The sequence below is a fragment of the Erigeron canadensis genome, chromosome 8 (genome assembly GCF_010389155.1).
Source record: "Erigeron canadensis isolate Cc75 chromosome 8, C_canadensis_v1, whole genome shotgun sequence".
In the NCBI taxonomy this organism is placed as follows: domain Eukaryota; kingdom Viridiplantae; phylum Streptophyta; class Magnoliopsida; order Asterales; family Asteraceae; genus Erigeron; species Erigeron canadensis.
Window position 1 is genome coordinate 24,444,441 of NC_057768.1, and position 21,561 is coordinate 24,466,001.

Below are 21,561 nucleotides of genomic sequence, written 5' to 3' on the forward strand. Positions count from 1 at the left end.
GGCTGGTGGTGAAAATATTTCAAAAGATAAAAGGATAAACGCACAAAGCGACAGTGATATGGTGGAGGCAGCACCGGTGGTGATGGTGACAAGTGGTGATGTCAGCGGCAGCGAGTGGTGGAAGTAATGATGTAAAGGTAATTGATCTAAAGAGGTAGTGGAAATATTCTAGAAGACAAGGGACTCATTGTGTGAATTAATTCATCAAGAGTAGAATGGTCATTTTATAATTATATTTTTCAACAGGGTGCATAATCTTTATATAGTACGAGTAGTATAGATAGATGAAAATAAAGTAACTAGGGGTTTAAAGTCTAAACCGTCCGAGTTGTGGGTTGGTTCCTTTCAAAAGACGTGCTTATGCTAGTCCAAGCCCGATCGCAACCATGTTGTAAAAGTAAAACATTACCATGCTTACTCCAAAACCTCAAACATCAGCCTAAAACAACAGCACGAACTCACTAACAGGTCAGACAAGTAACTTTTAGTCAGCATCAGTGGTTCGGGGTTGACTAAAATACTTCTTAACTAGAAAAAAATGCAACTTATTTTCTGATGAGGTATTGTCTATCATGACACAAACTACATTATTACAGGGAGAATATAACCACCTTTGTTCACTGTATTTGGGTAACTTTCGGGCTGTTCTACCTTTTTTTCAACTAATCTTTTTTCACTGTCCTAGCAATGTTTAGTTAACAAGTGTAACACGTATCGACATATCGAAATTGCCAACTATATCTCGGAGACATCTACAGTCAGAATCCCTTTTTCAAGTAATATAGTTGTCAACTCAGTTAACAAATGTTGAAAAACGAAACTATTACCTGTGACTCAGAGCTCTCATTTTAGTAAAGTTAATTCATGACCATATACATTACACCAATTTAAACCTCTCACCATTTCTTACCTTTCTTCTTTTTTTTATTGCCATTGCTTCCACCAGCGCTGCCACTGTTACTAGAGCTCCCACTCTTGGAGCTATTCGAAGGGATATCTGAGCCACCATTGGCTGCAAAATTTTCAAACATGCCTGATTGAACCGCGTTTTGTAACCACTCCATGAATTCCTCTTCAGTCATAGTTTCGTCCATATTTGGCATCCCGCCACCTCTATGACTTGAGCTTGGTCCCTTCCCGTTAGTGTGCTTTGACATTACAGTCGTGTTTACATGAAAGCTTGGTTTATGAGTGTTTGCTGGACATCTCATTCCCTGCAACCAAAATAGTCAACAATGGATCACGTAACAGCATCTATAAAATAACCTTTTTGTCAATAACACCAAGTAACGCAGCGACTTGGGCGGGTTGGAATAAGTCATTCTTTATTCCCAGTTTAAAAGATCCAGGCTGACCGACAAACATGTTTTTTGTCATATCTTTTATAATAATGAATGGGTTTTTTAATTCTAAAGAAAATGTTTTAATAATAATGCTAATAAACCATTCACTAAAACGATCTAAAAGGTTGTATAGCATTTGAACCATAGATAAAAACAATTTATCTGAATCGACCAACTCATAAGTAAATGGGTCAATTTACCATCGAGCAAAAACTAAAAATCTTCTTTGGTCATCTTACTACTAGTCTACTACAACTATTAAACTAGCCACTGTGTCTCCTTTTTGACAACTTCTGGACACCAGCCCTACGTATTGGCCAATAAAAGTCAGTTGACAATTTGATGGTTTTAAGTTGAAATGTGATTAACTTGACCATTTTGTTGGAAAGCAAGGGCAAACAAGACTATTTATGCCACTTCAAACAAAAAATGAAAATCAAATAAAACTGATGATCAATAAATGATTGGAATATTAGCCTCTTAGAGTAGCAGTAGCATATAAGTTGAAATAGTAGCAAAATAACCAATACATGGTCCAACAACTATTTTCTTTCAGAATGCAAAATGATGATGCTTCTTTTATTCCAAAAGAAGTTACGGTACAAAACTTTAGGTCAAATCAACTTTTTACAGCTTTACCAAAAAGAGAACATTTTTGGCCAATATGAGTGTTAAGACATTTATACCCTCACATTTTGTTTGATGTGTATGAAACAGCATGAGGGTTAAAATGGCCAAACACATTAATGTGAAGTGTATGAAGTAAAAAGGTCCATGTACAAATCACCTTTCTTTTGCAATTATTAAAAACGTACTTCATATATATCACTAAAAGATTATTATAAGTCAAGTAAAGCATTGCAATCCCATGAAACTGAGAATATCAAAGTTGATATACATTCCAAGTATCCAACTCCTTAACCTGGGTGATACCGATAGACTCTCTTTAAGAGTATACTCCTGTCTTTAGTTTGATTTCTTCTGAGTTTTTAGCCAAATGTGTGAGCCTTACAAACATTATTGCTAAAACCTTTTGTCCTTAGAATTTTATCCATACATTCTATTTTTCTATTTTATTCAATAAACTTGTAAAATATAAAACAAACTTTATAATGTGTTTAACGCAGATAGAAAAAACTGTCATGAACCCAAACTTTGAAATTCACCTTATGTTTTTACTGATTTTAAAATTTCCTCTCCTATACATAGGGGTGATAATTTCTTTTATCCATATTAATTTGGCTTTTCTAGTTTTAGATTTCAATGTCAATTTGGTTATTTCAATTTTAGTGACATCCAAGTTCTTTACAGAGTTGTAGATATCCTTCGAGGTATCAAAATCAGTGTTGTGAGTAACATCCAAGTTCTTTTCAATAGCTTATATATAATTATAGTTTTAGTGAAATAGAAAACTATTTACATGTGTTCTTAAGATGATAAATGTTAACTTAGTTTCATAATTAGTTTTTAGTGATATGTGCGTCTTAAATAAAGAAAAACTGTGTTTTCATAAAATAAATGACAGATAAACTAATTATATTATGTAATCGTGTATTAAAAAGGATCTGTTGAAAAACTGCACAAATCATTTGTGAATAGTTCTTATGGTTTTTAATATATGAAGGCATGGAGTAAATTAGAAGTAAAAAATACTGCAATATTAGAGAGTTGAAATGGGTTTATTGTTTATAAAAAAAATAAGAGAGAGAGAGAGAAATTAAGGATATATATATATATATTTAGACACAGCAAATTGGTATTTACTTTTTTTAAAACACTGGTTTGAACAAAAACTCGATATTTCACCGGTATAAATGATATAACATCTTGTTTTGGAACATCAATTCTAAATAAAGCTGGTATATTTACCTGGCACATATACCATTCTGTAGCATCATATATCTTGCTATCTGCACAAACATATGCCCGTGGGAGATCTACCTGCATATTATTAACAAAAATAAAAATGAGTAATTTTCCGTACAAAGATGCTAAACGCAAACACTAACAAAGGATGCTCACATACCTTCTGAAACATTCCAAAAAGAAGCGGTTGGGATGATTGTTCAACCCACCCGTCCCCATCTTTGGCTGGATGAAAGTCTTTACAGTCCTTCACGGTTAACAGAAACAGAAAAAAGATTCAAGCAATGATACATCTAGATCATAACTAAACTAAATTGTGGTAAAGAAATACCTGGCACGATCTGGCTCTAGATTTTGTCTTTTTGGTGTAAAACCACATGTGAAAACTGCCACAGTTTTGGCATGCAATTCGCCTAGACTCTCCTGAGGGATCATCCACGTGAACCTCCGTGCCTCCAAATGTAGATCCAAAAAATCCATGTCGTTTGTTCTGAAACACATGTTTTTTGTCAGATTAACAAGTTAGGAAGGGTTAATTGACCGAGAAAAACTGCATAGCAAGAGATGCTTAACAAAATCAAACCTTTTAATCTTTTATAATGTCTTCAATTAAATAATTTCAATAAGCAGCAAGTCAACAGCGCGGTATAGTTCAAAAAAAATAATGAAAACAAATACTATATAGAAACAAAGTTCCATGTACCTAGGTTTTGGTTATAATAGCAAATATAGTACAAATATTACATCATGGTCACAGCCTTCATATTGTGTGATGATTATAGGATAGTAAAGAATTTTAACATATGAAAAAGGAGACTGCAAAATACAATTCCAATACATCTCCTTTAATGAATAAGTATAGTTGAGCTACTCTTTGTCACATGCTTTATATGTTCGTTGTGAAAAGTTTCAACTTTGTAACATATGAAGATGACAATGTTGTCGCAAAGTATACAGGTCAACTATTTCCCCATTCATTTACTTTCTTTTATCAGATCTTTAAAAATGATAAAAGCACAAGGATTGAGGGTTTTATTGAGCAGAAATTGATGAGACTCTAGTGCTTAACCTAATTCTTAGTAAAGTAGTCCATAAACGGTCTACAGATGCACAGAAAAAAGGCATATAAACAAATACCTTTAATAGTGTATACCAAGCTTTATACAGTTATAACATCGTTGAAATGGTATTGAATATAAATGTGACAATGTCAATGATAAGCACAGTGACATACATAATTAGCCAACACTCTAAATATTGGTCTTCTCTAACACAGTTATGCTGTAATGTTTATTAGGAATCATTGTTTTTTTTTACTTTTTCCAGCACTTGCAATGGCATGGTAACTAACACTCCTATCCCAAAAACCATGAGCATATCCTATTTAAAATTACCTTAAATATACGACACTCCCGTTTTACATAGATTCCGGTCATAGTTCACCTATTTGCCATCTTTTTACATAATACATGTATATTGATTCGGCTATATAAGTTTTCTAGGCTTTGTCTTGTTACAGATTATTTATAGGTATGTGATCATTAATCAAAGACTCTTCTTAAACTATGAGTCAACTCGGAACTTTCCTTTTGGGAGCGTAGGGACTAAATTTTTGATAAAACATATGAACTTGAATGCAAGTATTAACCAGAATTATTAACAGCAATACTTTGCCACTTCTTGATATTTTTTGAATTTTTGAAGCTATATGCATACAACTTGTCTTTAACATACAAACATATATACAAAAGAGCAAGTGTAGCCTGATATTACACCCTGCACTTGTTGTTCCTTGTATACTTATAATACTGTAGGACTTCTGGAAAAAAATTATAGAGTCCAGTTGCCATAAAGTCGATAAATTCTTGTATGCTTAATATGGTTAGTTACACATATCATAATACCAATATTTTATGATTATTGTATCTAACCATAAACATCCTCATAATGGACTCATCCAAACAAGCAAGTGGAATTAACTTCTGTAGGTGTGTGAACTTTGCCATGTGCATTAAGAGAACTTTTACAAGGAATAACATTACACAGATTTATGATTCCAGGAAAGGACTGCATGCAGGGCACAAGTTAACACCTATTTGCTTAGAGAATCAAAATAATTACTTATATAATTATGTAGCTTTTCAGTAATAAGAAGTTTGCATATTCGGTACACTTCCTCGAAAACTAAATCAAGGATTCTACAGTTAGATAAATGCGACTAAAGGAACCAAAGGGTCTTTGACCGAGTTGTATTGGGGTGGCCCATCAACTTAGAGGTGGTGGGTTCAAATCTCTTTTGAGGCGGGTAGTGTAATATCAGGTTTTAGGTGCGTAACTCTTTGCCTTTCCAGAAGAAAGTAACAAAAGGTTTCATAAGGACAATTAACTTAAGCAGACCACACATAACTATAAAGAATAGATAATCACACCTTTGGAGTAGCATCTTGAAATCTTCGGAAATAATTTAATAGATCTTCCCTTCTCAATTCATCATCATATGTTTTTTGCTTAGAAGTATCTAACAAAACCTTAAGAAAAAATAAAGAGTTCCAATATAGTCAAAAAAATTAAAAAGAAGAAATAAAAGAAGGCATGCACGTGTAGCAAGATAAAAATAGCCGTCGAGAGAAAAGTTGGAAACAAGAAAAAGTACCTCGTATGCGTTTTGGAGTTTCTTAAAAGCCTCTGCCGCTTTTTCATTACCCATATTTTTATCAGGATGGACCAGCATTGCCTAACATCAAGAACCAAGAGGGGAAAGAGAGTTAACAAATCATCTTATTTTCCTTCTATATGTTAATAATACACACCAAATGGGACTCAGCCAAAAAGTGACAGCATAATATTATATGAACCTTTTTTCTGTATTCCCTCTTGAGAAAAGTGATATCTATTTCTTGGAATCTAGATAAACCCAATGCTGAATAGTGATCAGCTGAGTTTAACAACCGAACAACTTCTTCTTCCGATGTTAATTCAGCATCAGACCCACTTGTTGAAGGTACCCCAGAGCCACGGTCAGCTTGTGGATTGGTCCCACCATCAGTGGATGAAGCACGCGCTTCCTCACCATTGAACACACCTGTTCCACCTTGCATCCCAGCTGTTTGCTCAGGGACACTATTGGATCTTCTATGCTCACTCATGTTATTCTTCAAAAAGTATATAAGAGCGTCACTTGAGAAAAATGATAAATTCAGAGTTACAATAATGCCAAGCCAGCCAGTCAGTGTCCATGCAGAATATACAGAATACACAGTCATGATTAGCAGTGCCACGCGCTCACGGCTAAATATGAATGTCGCTCCTGCACATTACAGTATCAATGATATTAAACAAACACATAAAAAACATCTATATAAAAACAATGTAGAAATAAAGTGTTAAAGACTGACCACTGAGGGAGAAGACAATTAAAGTTGTCCAAAAGCTTCCATACATCCACAAGAAAACAATTCCAGAGATAGCAAGCAACAAAAGACCAATGGTGAACCCTACAAAAAGTGCTACCAAAGCAACTATGGCCTGTAAAAATAACCATGAAAGTTAATTATCAGAAGAGCAAGAATAAATCTTTATTGTTGATATGCATAATAAGAAGTTAAAGAACATTTCCAAGCACAGTTGCTTAAGTAAATACTGACCCAGGTTGATGGTATTTGATAAACATAAATGACAATTCCTTTCGATAGCATATTGGCATTTAAAAACCAGTAATTAGTAACCATTATGAAATTACTGCATAATAACCCTATCACTCTCACACCCATTAGGTGTCTAATATTTATTCACATATAACTGAAACTTCTCGGAATGTTTAGTCGATGTTCATATACCGGTTATGTTAAAACTAACAGCTTTGAGTAACACCTAGTCACCTTACTCAATCTTAGTGTCAGTGCTGCAAAGATTAACCCATCTATACTTACTAGAGCCACTACAAACACACAAGTAGTCGAGTTCCTGGTTAGATTGTAACCTATTGATCTAGATAAGTTCACTGTAACTACTCATGGATGGAACACTTACAAGACAGATACTTAACATGACAGAGCTGTATGGGACTTATAGAAAACACACTGTATATTTCTTTTTTTTTTAAAAACCGGCAATTATGAACAAACTATATATAAAAAGTAAAAGCCAAGAAGGAAAATAAAGATGCATGATAAAGGAAAGCTTACAAGAGCAAGTAGCTTACCCCAACAGTAATAAACTTAAGTATTCCCATCATTGCAACTACCGAAAAGATGCTGCACCAAATAACTGTGAAAACTGATGTTGTCCCCATGCGTATAATAGAGTCTATACCTCTAAGGGAGCAATCTAGCCAAACCATAAAAAGGACAAGCAATATGCTGGTGAATTGTATAAGCCATTTCAAGACAATCGGGTAAGCACGCTTGATTTTCATTTTAACATAATCACGAGATCTCAATATGTTGGTTACTACAATATCAAACAACGGCTTGTGTTTGTGCAACCATTCAGTTGAGGCCTGCGAGACAGATGACACAAATGTTTTCAAGTACCTAACAACCAAGGTTTCCGGAAGCTCTACAATTTCAGGTAGGCCATCCTCATCAAATCCATTTAAAGAGGGGGCAGACCTACGTTTTCGATTCTTAAATCCAGATGTACCATTAGCTGATGCCCACTTCTCCTCTTCCAATCTAGAACTTCCAGTTGTTGACATATTATTACTGCAATCTTCAGAAGTACCGTCACGAGGTTCTGACTGCTCTGCAGTAGATGTACCTCGAATATCCACTTTATTATGTTTTCCAGATTTGTTTGTTCTTTTCTTCTCATCTTTAATATGATCGAATTTGTGAACGGGCTCCGTCACAGGTACGCTTTGTTGCGTATCACTAAAAAGTTCTTCCTTCACGACCTTCACATTGTTTACACTTCCTTTTCCCTTTTTATGCGGCATTGCTGACCCCGATTGGATACCTCCTTTCTTGTGAGTTGATGGGCTTCCATCCAAACCATTCTTCTGATGGTTCCCTTTCCGGGCCATTTTAAATTATGATACCAAACCAATCCAAACCCAGTTTCTAAACAAGTGAAAGCGAATCGATTTCTAACTGTTTACGGTCATCAGAGTCTTGAAACGCAGATGATTTCGCGTAAACAATCAGAGCTGTAAATATAAATAACTACCATATGTAAGACTTGGTAAGCAATAAGGATAATAACACAAGTGGATCAGTCTATGCTCTTCATACCAGGGAATATGACATTATTAGTTATATACATACATACACACATACATATATATAAATATATAAAGATCACATAAGTGAACAACAAATAAAATTCCCAGCTGAGTCAGAATGAAAACCCTAAAGATTACATTAGATTAGACTAGATTGGCAGTAAATCATGTGGTTTAGGGGGCATGTATAAAAACAAACAAATTGTATTATAATATAGATATATAGATAGATAGATATAGAGATAGAAGGAAGGGGGATATATGAGCTGACCAGTAGATATGAAGAGGAAAATGGAATGAAAAGATACGCGCTGCCGAGTGTTGAAGAAGTGTTTATATTTGATGCTTCGTATACATACATGAATCGAATGAATTTAGTCTGGGTGGGGCGGATGTTGGGTTATTATGGGATAGGTATCCGATGTGGTCTTTTTATTCCCCCATTACCCAAGTACCAACATCATCATCATCATTCATTCATATGTACTTTTCTTACCATAACAAACATAATTTTGTATTCACCTCCTTTTTTTGTTTTTTTTTTTTTACGATATAATGGTGAAACCTAATACATACAACAACAAGATAATTACCATGGGTCATAACAAGTATTATATCGAAGGAAAAAACCCTAAAATTTGTTATTCCTAAGGATCAAACTCAAAACCTTTTAACTAAAAATAAGAGTATTTTTAAATTTTTGACCAGTTAGCTAGTCATCATTTATTTTACTTTAGTGTTTTACATACAATAAACATTATTTTCGAGTTGTTTACATACAATACACACAACTTTAGTTATTTCCTACTATAGACATTCGTTCAAAATTTGTTACATTCCAAGATACTTATCCCTATACAAAACATAAAACTTGGAAGCATATTAGAACATATTAAACATCACAACGTGCATTTATATCAAGCATACACAACTATCATGTTAGTCATACAAACCACTTCTTACCCTCAAGCATGATATATAAGCATATAGGAATCACATCATGCACACATATATATAAGCAAATACAATACTTAATAAACATAAGATCTAATTAACCCATATCGAATAAAGATTGTTAATCTACCGATGTACAAAGTAACATAGGGTACATGCTAGTCCTAAGTTATTCGAGGACAGAATAGTCAAAAATTGCCCACTATCAAATTTATAGTGAAATGACCTAAAGACTTAAAACATTATCAAGTTATAAGTCAATTCTTATTTAATAAATTTAATGCTTTAAATTTAAAAACCGAGGAAATGAACTTCTAATAAAAAGTTTCATGTTGCCCGTCACCTTAAATGAAAGATTTGTACAAAGATCATAATAGTCAATATTAGCTAAATTGCTTAATTTTCTAAAAACCTCTTTAATTACAAATAAGTATTTTAAAATCATATTAAAAGGATTATAATATTTAAAAATGATGGGTAGTTAACAAAAATTTATACATTCATAGTGAAAAAAACCAGACCTAAACCAGGGTTAGTATATTGAACGATCGACCGGTGCCCGATTTTACCGGCAGAATTGGCTGATACGTACCGATTTTTAAAACATTGATAATAATATAAAATACTTATATTACTATTTATTTATTATGTGTTTTATTTATATCAGTGTGATCTTTACTTTACTACTATATAAAAATTAACCGCTCTTTTATCTTTAAAAATAGTTATAAAAAAGTTAGTTACAAATTAATCAAACTACCTTATATGAACCCTCTTTAGAAAGGGAATTGATATTCGTACCACATGTTGTGATAAATCTACCACACATGTGTTTTAATAACTTGTACAGTGCATTCAGAAAGTTGTACTGTGTGGTAGATTAATCAAAATTTATGGTACGAATATCATTACCCCTTTAGAAATGATTAGAGGTAATGGCGGCACCACATATGGGGCAAAGGGGCCAATTCCTCAAAATTTAAATTTTGCTATGTTTTTTAGAATTTTTTTAGCGACTTTTAATAATTTTCTTTAGGTTTATAACATTTTGACCCGCTTTATATATATATATTTCACGAATTTTTTTATTTTGTCTTTTTTAGATTTTTTTTTTTTGTACCGCCTCTAATTAGATGGTAAATGATTATTTTGCCATTCATAAATTAATTTACACCACCACTCTTTTATTCTTTAAGATATTCCTCTTTAGATTAATTATGTTTATTTCGATTATCTACACCATTAGTCACCACTACCATCACGAGTCGCTGCTACTATGTATGAGCAAATGAGCCAGAAACCCGAGGCCTGACTCAGTCCCGCCCGAAAATAACCCAACCGTCTAAAAGTTTAACGGGTCGGGTTTCAATTATGTTTTTTATGCATCACCGGTTTTTGGGTTTTGTAGGTCAGGCTGAGTTTTGATACGCGATGCAAAACGATGAGCTGATATCCCAAAAACCAGACACTTGAACCGATCCGCGCAAGAGCTCAACGAGTTAGGCATCAATTATGATTTTCGTGCAGCTTCGGGTTTCAAGTTTTGTCGGGCCGGATTTTGAACCATCAACATATGTAGCCGTTACCATCACACCACCGTTACAGTTGAATTACGTGGATGTTATGCTAGTTTTTTAATACCGGGGGCATAAATGTATAATACATACAAACGAAATAAGGATCCAATAAGATATGGACTTGTAAATTTCAAATATATATAGCTCCATGAGTCCATACTTTTCAAGTATTGGGCCTTTAGCTGCTTTTCAGACTTTTCTCCATCTCCAATAATAATAATAAATATAAAATAAAAAAGTAAATAAATAATTAAATATAATAACTGTGCTGGGTTTCATCGTTTCGCTTGCTTGCTTGGAGAGAAAGACTAACAAAACCCTCCATTAATTAGGTTTTATCATCAAGGTTTCAATTTCCATTCTTTTCATTAATATTTTAATAAACTATGGATCCAGAACAAAACAACAACGTTAAAAATAATGGTGCTGCTGCTGCTAATGGAAGTGTAAAAGCTCCTACCAAAGATCCCAAGAATAAAAAAGATGACAAGAAGGATGAAGATCTTGTAAGTATTTTGAAAAAAATTATACCTTCTTTGAAATTTGTTTCTATTACTGAAAAATAATGTTTTGATTTTTTAAAAAATTATTATAGTCAGAAGAAGATTTGGAATTGAAACAACAATTAGAGTTATATGTTGAAAGAGTTCAAGATGTTGATCAATCCTTACAAAAAGTTGCCCTTGAAAGCATGAGGTAATTTTTTTTTTTTGTATTATTTTTTTTTTTTTAGTATTTTTGTAGGGATAATGCTAAAAAAGTAGGGTTTTTTTTGTTGATAGTATTGTGGGCTCTGTTTTATTGACATTTGTTAGCTTACAGTAGTTAAAAGTTTGGATTTTTAGGTGGTTACTAAAGAATGGTTAGGGTTCCTTGTTAGTTTTGGTCAAGCAACAATGGTTTATAGTGAAAAAGGGAGATTAACCAGGTAGATGGAGGGTGGGCGGCTTTTCTGTTCAGGTTACCCGAAAATTTGCAAACTACATATATATTAAAGTGTACCCGGATGTTTGTTTGAATGGCAAGGTGTTGTTGGTCACTGTGACTCACACACACACATTAAAGTGTACCCGGATGTTTGTTTAAAGTGAAAGGTGTAGTTGGTCACTGACGTTATGTTTTTAGTCGTTCTTTGTTCATTGTATGTGTGTGTGTTCTTTGATATTTTTAATGGTTTTGATCAAATATCCTTGTTTCATTACAAGTGCATCATGCATGTTCTAGATTGTTTCATATAGTGATTTGTTATTCATATATGCTCTTGGAAATTCGCATAAACTAAATCTTGAGTTAAATTTTGATAAAGATGGATCCATGAGTGGATATATGGGGAAATATTCGTAACTTAGGTGCTGAGTCCTTTTGTCAGCTTACTTGTGTAACCACTTTCCTCTAGTGATTCTTTGCATGCTATAGACCAGGAGGCCTGCTCTATTACAAGCTAGTGAATCTGTGATATGAATTCCACATTACAGCTTGTCATTTTAGCTCATTTGTTGTTTCATTCAATGTTAGTTTTCCATTTTTATGTGAAACCAGTTAGACATGTATATCCAATAAAAGGTAATTTAGGTTATGATTCTGACAATGTATATTATGTATTTGTAGGCAAGAAATTAGGACATCTACCAGTTCTATGACTTCGGTTCCAAAGCCATTGAAGTTCTTGCGTCCGCATTATGGAACTCTAAAATCATTTTACGAGACAATGCCAGAATCAGATATGAAGGTCCTTTTTCTCTATTTGGAGCATCGTACATCTTTACTTTTTTTTTTCTTAGACTTTCTGATCGTTGTTAATTTTTTAATGCAGAAATTGCTTGCTGATATTCTCTCAGTGTTGGCTTTGACAATGTCCGCAGAGGGTGAGCGGGTAAGTGAACCATGCACGTATAGTAATTTCTATATTTTCAAGAATCTATTAGAAATCATCAGTGGTTGGTTTAATTTCTGATACATGTTTCTAACCTTTTCAAGTAGTTTCTGCTATCTGTTGGTATATAGTGATCATTTTGCTTGCAGTTTTGAAAGTGTTCTCACTTTACGATATATTGCTCTTTTACTAATGCCTTTTTACATTTTTTTTTTTTTTGTATTTCAGGAGAGTTTGAAGTATCGATTGCTGGGTTCTGAAGGTGATATTGGTTCCTGGGGTCATGAGTATGTTAGGTAAGCACTTGTCCTTCGTATCTAAACCCTAGTAATCAATTCATTATTTACGACCTCCATAAATAACAAAAAAGGCAAGAGAACCGATATGTCCTTGCTTGCTCTACTATCATAAATGAAATTTTTTGGGCTCATGTTATTACACGATTGTCTCGTCTCTTCAGGAATCTGGCTGGTGAAATTGCACAAGAGTATTCTAAAAGAGTGGTACCTTTTCTTCCTTAACTTTATTTATTATTATTTATATCTTCTATGAATGTTGGGCCTTTGTGTCTTTTGAGTTGATAAGGATGCTTGCTCTTAATTGTATTTGTTTTGTGTTTCGGAACTCCATTATATATATGTGTGTGTGTGTGTGTATAATATTTATGACTTTGTGGCAATTCAGAATGAGGAATCACCCGTTAATGAAATCATAGAGCTTGTGGAACAAATTGTAGCTTTCCACATGAAGGTATGGCTTATTTGACATTGTATTTGTAATGTTGCCTAATTTTTACATTTGCCATTTTCACCTGTTTTTCTTCATGTTAGTGTATTTTATAAACATTATATACCACTTATTTCTGTATTGCAGCATAATGCTGAACCTGAGGCTGTAGATCTACTGATGGAGGTATTCCACTTTACAGTTCTTGACATACTTGATCTATTGGTTATAAAGATGAATAAGAATTTTAATCTCGATTAAATTCAGGTTGAATATCTTGATCTACTAGCAAAGCATGTCGACAAAGCAAATTACAGAAGGACTTGTCTGTACCTAACAAGTTCAGCAAGGTAAATTACATATTATGGATTAATTGTTTTCTATGTTCGGCTTAAAATTTATTCTTGTATATTTATGTGTAGTCAATCCTTCTCTGCTTTTATATATCATAAATTAATGTACTGCATTTAATTGTATTCACCTTTTATTATCTAAAATTGTGTAGATACCTCGCTGGACCAGATGACATATCAGTATTGGAAATCGCATATGCAATCTACACAAAATTTGAAGAGTACCCTAGGGCACTTCAGATTGCACTTTATCTTGACAACATGCAGGTTAGGAATCCAGGTTTATTTTGATACATTTTTTCAATAGTATGCATGATAATATAAGCTTTAGATCAACAGATTTCTAAGCTTCCATGATGTGGTGTTGTCCTTGATGAAGTGTTGTGGTTTTTGTGGGTTATATTATTTGAACTATGATGCTTCCTACAGTTTGTGTCCGCCCAACTTCAGTATTATACTAAATTAGGAGCTTACTAAATATTGATATATCCATGAAGTTCAGATAGACGCTATTATGTTATTGCTATTGTTAAGAAAAGCCCTAAAGAGGATTCACAATCTTGATAATTTTAGTTTAAAAGAATATTAGAGCAGGAGTCGACATAACCTTTTGCTTGTATATTGGGATAAATTTGAATAACTTCATGCCGGGTTTGACTGGTTTTTTTTCTTCTTTGGTGTATGATTTCTGTTCTAATACGACATTGGATTTTTTGGCAGCATGTGAAGCAGATTTTCACTTCTTGTCCTGATCTTTTGCGGAAGAAGCAATTTTGCTACATTCTTGCTCGTCAGGTAAGTTGTGATCCTTTTTCCCCCTTTTCGTTTTACCATCATCTAAAGCTACAAATGATGCATGGCGTTTTTAATCTTATTGGTACTCTATATATGTAGGGAGTAAGTTTTGAGCTTGATGAAGAGATGTGTAGTGATGATGAAGACAGGGAAGTCTTGCAGGAGATAATCAACAATACTAAGTTAAGTGAAGGCTTTCTTACCCTTGCGCGAGATATTGAAGTCATGGAGCCCAAATCTCCTGAAGATATATACAAGGTTTGGATCATTAATGATGAAGTCATGATATGAGAATAAAATTTTAGTTATGAATTAATCTTATTTACAAGTCATAAGAGCATGTTCATGATTTACCATAACTAAAGGTCATCTGATAGTTCAATCTTTCATCATCTAGGCACATCTGCTTGATGGCCGGGCAAGTGCGGGTGCAAGTGTTGACTCAGCCAGGCAAAATTTGGCAGCGACGTTTGTTAATGCATTTGTGAATGCTGGTTTTGGTCAGGTAGATTGTTTGCTGAATATGCCTATTCAAAGTTTGTGTGCCGTTTTGTGTAATGCCTTTTCTTTTTATCTCTTTAAAGGATAAATTAATGACGGTCCCAGCAGAGGCTGCAAGTGGAGGCTCTTCTGGAAATTGGCTTTTTAAGAACAAAGAACATGGGAAGGCCAGTGCTGCTGCAAGTTTGGTGTGTAAAGCTGTTCTAGCTCTCTTGTTCAAATGTAAGATGTATATGTTCAGATCATTTGTTAAGCAGCTGAAGTTTTTGTTTGTATCGCTTTAGGGAATGATTGATCTTTGGGATGTTGATGCTGGACTTGCCCAGCTTGACAAGTACTTCCATAGCAATGATAATCACGTAATATCTGGTGCCTTGTTAGGAGTTGGGATTGTAAACTGTGGTATCAGGAATGACTGTGATCCTGTGAGTACCCCTGATCTTTAAATGTTTATAGCAGATTGACTGTGAAATTCTTTTTTTTTTTTGAATAAAATATTGTTTCCCTTTTAGGCTTTGGCACTTCTTGCTGATTATCTCGACAAAGAAGATTCTTCCATTAGAATCGGCGCCATAACTGGTCTGGGCCTTGCATATGCGGGAACTCAGAATGAACAGGTTTTCCTCTACTCGTTAAGAGGACAACTTATGTTTTCTATTTTCTACATATTTGGTTAAGTAACTTGAATTTATAATTACTGCTTCTCTATAACATTTATCTATTCACTTTATGTTAACTAGATCAATTCTTTTTCAGATTCGTGACAAATTGACTCCCATTCTTGGAGACCCGAAAGCACCACTAGATGTTATTGCCTTCACGGCAGTTGCATTAGGTTTGGTATACGTCGGTTCTTGTAACGAGGAGGTTGCTCAGGCAATTATCTTTGCACTCATGGACCGAAGTGAGTCAGACTTGGGGGAACCACTCACCCGACTATTACCTCTTGGCTTAGGTCTTCTTTACCTTGGAAAACAGGTAAGAGGAATCACAATCAGTAGATGAAAAAAATCTGTTTTTGTTGTAAAATATTAACAAGTGGTAAATTTGAATGTGGTTGAGTAACAGGATAGTGTGGAAGCTACCGCTGAGGTATCAAAGACATTCAATGAGAAGATCAGAAAGTATTGTGATATGACCCTGTTATCTTGTGCCTATGCTGGAACAGGAAATGTTTTGAAGGTAATATGCGCTTAAAGATATCGGTGGCAATTTAGTTCCGTTCACTCATGGTTATGGATTATGTTATTTATCTCAATCGGATTAAATTTTAGTTTAGCTAAAGGGGAACTGGTAAATGGGCTAAAGCTATTTTTACTACATACAACATCCAAATTTTATCTAATTTTTTTAAAGATTTGAATAATTCATGTAACAATATTGGTTCTGCAATCATAATTAACGTAATCTTATGTAGTATAAAATCATAAAACTGGAAAAATAATTTGGCTTGGCACACTATGAATAAATACATTGTATCAACACAATCCTGGTTTGAACCGTTGCAGGATTACCCAACCACCCTACCCACAGTCTTACTATGAAGTGCAATTCCTGCAAAGTTATCACTGATGGTTTTCCTTTTTTTTCCATAGGTTCAACACTTTCTTGGTCAATGTGCCCAGCACCTGGAAAAAGGTGAAACATTTCAGGGTCCAGCTGTGCTGGGTATAGCCATGGTTGCAATGGCGGAAGAACTAGGCCTTGATATGGCAATCCGTTCATTAGAACATCTTCTACAGTACGGAGAACAGAATATTAGAAAGGCGGTTCCATTGGCTCTTGGTCTTCTCTGCGTATCAAATCCAAAGGTGATTAATTATGTGACATGCTTGTAGTGTTAGTACTTTTTGTTTGTATGTGAATCTTCATAATAAATTTAATTTATTTATTTTGAATGGCATATCTAGTCTACTTAAATTTACCCATGCCAGGGATTGTACCCTGGACTTCACCCCAAGAGGCAAAAACCTCCTATGAAATGGTCTACATTGATGAATCTTCATAATTATGGGTACTGTTTCTTTTGGATTATAGGTTCATGTTATGGATACGTTGAGCAGACTCAGTCATGATGCTGATACAGAAGTTGCAATGGTAGGATATTAGCTATTACTTGCTTAAATGTCGCATATTTTTTTGTCAACTGCATGACTAACTCGACGTGTTGTGCTGTACAGGCGGCAGTCATATCTTTGGGGTTGATAGGCGCAGGAACCAACAATGCTAGAATTGCTGGCATGCTTCGGAATCTTTCAAGTTATTACTACAAAGAAGCCAGTCTTCTCTTCTGTGTAATCCTCTCTACGCTGATCAACATACACTCTTCACTTCTGACATTTTAGGATGTACATTATTTAAGTCTTGCACCTTTGAATGTTTCAGGTACGAGTTGCTCAAGGTTTTGTACATATGGGGAAGGGACTGTTGACTATTGCTCCTTACCACTCTGAACGCTTCTTATTATCCCCGTATGTAGAAGTTATACCTGTACCCTGTATATGAAAAGCATCATCATTTCAGATGTGCCGTATTCATGTATCCACCTTTTCCTGCAGGACGTCCCTGGCTGGACTTGTAGTACTTCTGCATGCATGTCTTGATATGAAAGCTATCATTTTGGGGAAGTACCACTATGTTCTCTACTTTGTAGTATTAGCAATGCAGGTTTGTCATCTGTGTCATTAGCCTATCTGCTATTCTTGTTTCCTATAACACGAGTTGACTAACATAACATTTGTTATTTTACTCAATAGCCTAGAATGCTGCTGACTGTTGATGAAAACCTGAAACCATTGTCGGTGCCTGTTCGAGTGGGTCAAGCTGTCGATGTTGTAGGCCAGGCAGGTCGACCCAAGACAATCACTGGGTTCCAGACCCATTCTACTCCCGTTCTTTTGGCTGCTGGGGATAGGGCTGAACTCGCAACAGAGAAGTATGAGAACGATCACTACTTTTTCTTTCCAAGATTATTCAAGAATTTTCTTTAAATCTTCCAATTTCTTTCTATGCAGGTATATTCCCCTCTCCCCAATTTTGGAAGGATTTGTTATTTTAAAAGAGAACCCAGATTACAGGGAAGAAGCCTAGACACTTGGATCAGTTCTGGGTCAAGATTTATGGACGTCTAAAGTAATATGTCGCCTTTAACCCGAGTTTGAAGTTACATCTTGTTTTATAACCGGTGCTTGGGCTTTCGCTTTCTAGGCGTTTCTTGACATGTTGGTTATGTAGCTTGTGGATTTTTTATATATTTTAGTTTCAACCTTATGTTTGATGTCGATGTTAAAATAGACGTACGTTTTGTTCACGACTGATGGCGGGAAAGCTGTTCGATTTATCATGGACTTGTACAATGTACACTCATTTTAAATAGTTCTCCCACAACAAAGGAGAAGATAGACCCTCTAATTAACCATCTGTATTAACATCAATTACATTTTTTTTATGAAGTTATTTTTGATGTTGGACGTAGACCCTAGTAAGTTCCGGTTAGACGACCATATGATTGATTTTTAGGTGTATGGTATTCCATGGGAAGTGAATTTGGCCAATGAAAACTTCTGTTTGTAGCTTGTATATTCGTGATCAATGTCAATTCATTAAGGCAATCTAACATAAATAGAAAATAGTTAGCGTGAAGAAACCTTGTATGATTACTTCGCTACTCGTTTGAAACACATTCACCGACAGCTTTTATCAGTTAGCACCCTGAAAGTCAACTTGTGTCGATCAAACACATTACATTACATATATAATATAGATATAAAAATTATTTCGTTCATATTCAGCTACGTATATATGTAAGAAAATATACTACTTAAAAGTCAATAGCAAGATTGTACCACATAATAAAATTGCAAAACGTGTATAACTAAATTATCTTAACAATAAATTAATGTTTACATCAACTTCGAATTTGCTTAAGTCAACAAATTGATCGAGGAACTAGATCCTATCATTTACTTATCGGTATAAAATAAAATATACCTATATGTTTTTTGAACATTATTCATTGCAAACATATATCACCATTTCATTTCAGCTATTCAAGGTTCAAAAGAAGAGAAATGGGAAATGTATTTATGGTGTTAATCCCTTTGGTTCACGCTCTCGTGAAACTAGCAGGATTAACACCACAAACCATAGAAATAGAGCCCGGAACCTTGATGAATATATGGGTTCCTAAAAATATTGTCACAAAAAGTGATGGAAAAACTGTTTACTTGCCACCCACCAAGCCTGCGGTTGTACTCCTCCATTCTTTTGCATTGGACGGTATTTTAACATGGTTTTTACAAGTTTTTGCTTTGACCAAAGACTATTCCGTATACGTGCCAGACTTTTTGTTCTTTGGTGGCTCTATCACGGATAAACACCATATTTCGTCTAGTTTTCAAGCCGAGTTTGTGGCCAAAGGGTTGGAGAAGCTAAAAGTGGATAAGGTCACATTAGTTGGGTTAAGTTATGGAGGGATAGTTGGGTTCAAGATGGCCAAGTTGTACCCGCAATTGGTCAAGTCCATGGTGTTGTCTGGAACTGTCATAGAGCTCACTGAATCCATTAGCCATGACTCGTATAAGCGAAATGGTGTCTCTAGTTGGTCGGATCTTGTACTCCCCACTACCTTAGAGGAGTTGAAGAGAATGTTTTCGGCTGGCTTTCATAAAGTCCCATGGATTCCCGATTTTGTTTATCGGGACATGCTTGAGGTTGGTTTTTCTTTCACAAATTTTTACATATTTAAAATCATTAGTCTTACAATATACACATATTGATTTTTTTTTAACAACTTTGACATTTGTAGACTATGTTTTCTAACCGAAAAGAGAAGAAAGAACTACTGGAAGAATTGGTTGTTAGTGACAAAGATGCAAGCTTCGATACAAACTACCCTCAGGTAGTTAAAAGTTCTAATCCCAAACCGATGATGATAAATTTACAACAATTTGTGGCCACATGCAATAATTAGTGTTTTAAACGGTCGTACATTATGCAGTAACATGTTTGTAATTGTATATGGAAAGAAACAATTGTAGATTTATCATTAGCTATTTCAAACAAATTCATGCTTAAAAGCGCGCTTACTTTTTCAAATATTTTTGACACTTGTTACCTATCTTTAAACAAAGTAAAACAAAAATGGTAGCTAACTATATTAAAATGGGAGTATATACCAACACAATGACTCTTATTGTAGATTTTTGCCACAACTATATATCGATCACCCAAATGTTTTATAAATAACTTTAGGTATATTTTCTTTGTAGACCATACAATTGTTGTGGGGTGCTAATGACAAGTTCTTCGATCTCGGCCTTGCTACGTCCATGAAAACGTAAGCATCTTTTCCTCAAAAAATTAAGGAAACATGATCTCATACGCTTAATATTAATTTTATGATTAACCTTTCTTTACTTAGGCAATTGGGCGAGAAGACAACGTTGGAATCGATAAAGGATGCAGGGCATTTAGCCCCGATAGAGCAATCATCTGCATATAACAAACGCCTTAAATGTGTTCTTGAGCGTATGACGAAAGATCAATGAATTGGCAATACGCGAACGTATAAGTGCATTAAGTGTTCATTGTCATATCTTCGATCGTTTATTTGCTCAAAGAAGATCGATAATCGAATGCTTTAATAAAATTGCGCTCCTAATAGCTATTAACTTTGGTTTCATAGTATTCAAACAGCTCTGTCCCGTAAATCCTGGAGTCATAATTGCAAGTAAACTCTATATTAATTTAATTCAACTTTAGAGATACCTTTTGACTTTTTAAACTTTAGAGTCCTTAAACTAAAATTGTAAATGTCCAACCATATTAAAATTTAAAATGTCATATTGCAATGTTTATTCTATTTAAGAACACATCATGATTCGAGTAACAAAAACTTATATTGAAAATTTTGGGCAGGTTTGTCATTCTTTTTGGTAGTATTTTAAAAAAGGTTTTAGCCGGAGTTTTATATGCTAACCATTTTTGGTCAACTGAGTGGTGCTCACAAAAAGGGAATATTGGATATGTGTACGTTATAGAAAATGAATCTATATCATCGTGTTAAATAATAGGGTTTTGTTGCTGACAGCCCTTAAGGTTGTCAGTAAAAACTAATTGGGTGCATTAAAATTTGTACTTTGCTGTTAGAAAAATTATGGGGCGGTTTTTAATATATAATGTACAAGTTTTTAAGCATGTAATATGTTGTTAGTGACAGCCCTAAAGGCTGTCATTATCATTTTCTAAATAATAAATATCATACAATTATTACAATATTATGATGATCGGGAAAAATGCTTTTTTGAAAAAAACTGACTGGGGATAACTTTTGCTGGATATACTACGGTTT

General features: G+C 34.4%; 3 protein-coding genes across 3 annotated transcripts; 2 read left to right on the plus strand and 1 right to left on the minus strand.

The window, feature by feature from the left end:
* Window positions 1-720: 720 nt before the first annotated feature.
* Window positions 721-8,824, minus strand: LOC122579226. The gene is made up of 10 exons (XM_043751348.1): window positions 8,702-8,824; window positions 7,411-8,355; window positions 6,605-6,734; window positions 6,065-6,516; window positions 5,863-5,943; window positions 5,639-5,737; window positions 3,541-3,699; window positions 3,370-3,456; window positions 3,213-3,284; window positions 721-1,214 (listed from the first exon to the last, which is right to left on the minus strand). Exons 2-10 carry the CDS (start codon window positions 8,230-8,232, stop codon window positions 897-899), a joined length of 2,220 nt encoding a protein of 739 aa, XP_043607283.1. The 5' UTR covers window positions 8,233-8,355; window positions 8,702-8,824; the 3' UTR covers window positions 721-896.
* A 2,395-nt stretch (window positions 8,825-11,219) lies between these two features.
* LOC122578298 (26S proteasome non-ATPase regulatory subunit 2 homolog A-like) lies at window positions 11,220-18,683 on the plus strand. The gene is made up of 25 exons (XM_043750227.1): window positions 11,220-11,467; window positions 11,557-11,657; window positions 12,570-12,690; window positions 12,775-12,834; window positions 13,063-13,130; window positions 13,295-13,337; window positions 13,519-13,584; window positions 13,708-13,746; window positions 13,828-13,910; window positions 14,066-14,180; window positions 14,634-14,708; window positions 14,808-14,966; window positions 15,106-15,213; window positions 15,293-15,397; window positions 15,494-15,634; window positions 15,722-15,826; window positions 15,966-16,187; window positions 16,278-16,391; window positions 16,805-17,020; window positions 17,247-17,306; window positions 17,390-17,503; window positions 17,595-17,680; window positions 17,768-17,876; window positions 17,966-18,144; window positions 18,224-18,683. The coding sequence occupies exons 1-25, from the start codon at window positions 11,348-11,350 to the stop codon at window positions 18,297-18,299; spliced, it is 2,685 nt and encodes an 894-aa protein (XP_043606162.1). The 5' UTR covers window positions 11,220-11,347; the 3' UTR covers window positions 18,300-18,683.
* A 596-nt stretch (window positions 18,684-19,279) lies between these two features.
* LOC122609892 lies at window positions 19,280-20,758 on the plus strand. Its single transcript, XM_043782843.1, has 4 exons — window positions 19,280-19,921; window positions 20,017-20,109; window positions 20,480-20,547; window positions 20,632-20,758. Exons 1-4 carry the CDS (start codon window positions 19,280-19,282, stop codon window positions 20,756-20,758), a joined length of 930 nt encoding a protein of 309 aa, XP_043638778.1.
* The last annotated feature ends 803 nt before the right edge of the window (window positions 20,759-21,561 follow it).

Bases quoted from the DNA above. Each gene is read 5' to 3' on its own strand.
- LOC122579226 (XM_043751348.1), bottom strand. From the start codon at position 8,232: ATGGCCCGGAAAGGGAACCATCAGAAGAATGGTTTGGATGGAAGCCCA. The intron at 5,944-6,064 runs GTTCATATAATA...TCTTGATGTTAG, and splicing joins AGAGGGAATACAGAAAAAAG to GCAATGCTGGTCCATCCTGA. The intron at 3,700-5,638 runs GTGTGATTATCT...CATGTGTTTCAG, and splicing joins TTCAAGATGCTACTCCAAAG to AACAAACGACATGGATTTTT.
- LOC122578298 (XM_043750227.1), top strand. From the start codon at position 11,348: ATGGATCCAGAACAAAACAACAACGTTAAAAATAATGGTGCTGCTGCT. The intron at 13,338-13,518 runs GTACCTTTTCTT...GTGGCAATTCAG, and splicing joins AAGAGTATTCTAAAAGAGTG to AATGAGGAATCACCCGTTAA. The intron at 15,827-15,965 runs GTTTTCCTCTAC...ATTCTTTTTCAG, and splicing joins CGGGAACTCAGAATGAACAG to ATTCGTGACAAATTGACTCC.
- LOC122609892 (XM_043782843.1), top strand. From the start codon at position 19,280: ATGGGAAATGTATTTATGGTGTTAATCCCTTTGGTTCACGCTCTCGTG. The intron at 20,110-20,479 runs GTAGTTAAAAGT...TTTTCTTTGTAG, and splicing joins TCGATACAAACTACCCTCAG to ACCATACAATTGTTGTGGGG. The intron at 20,548-20,631 runs GTAAGCATCTTT...TTCTTTACTTAG, and splicing joins CTTGCTACGTCCATGAAAAC to GCAATTGGGCGAGAAGACAA.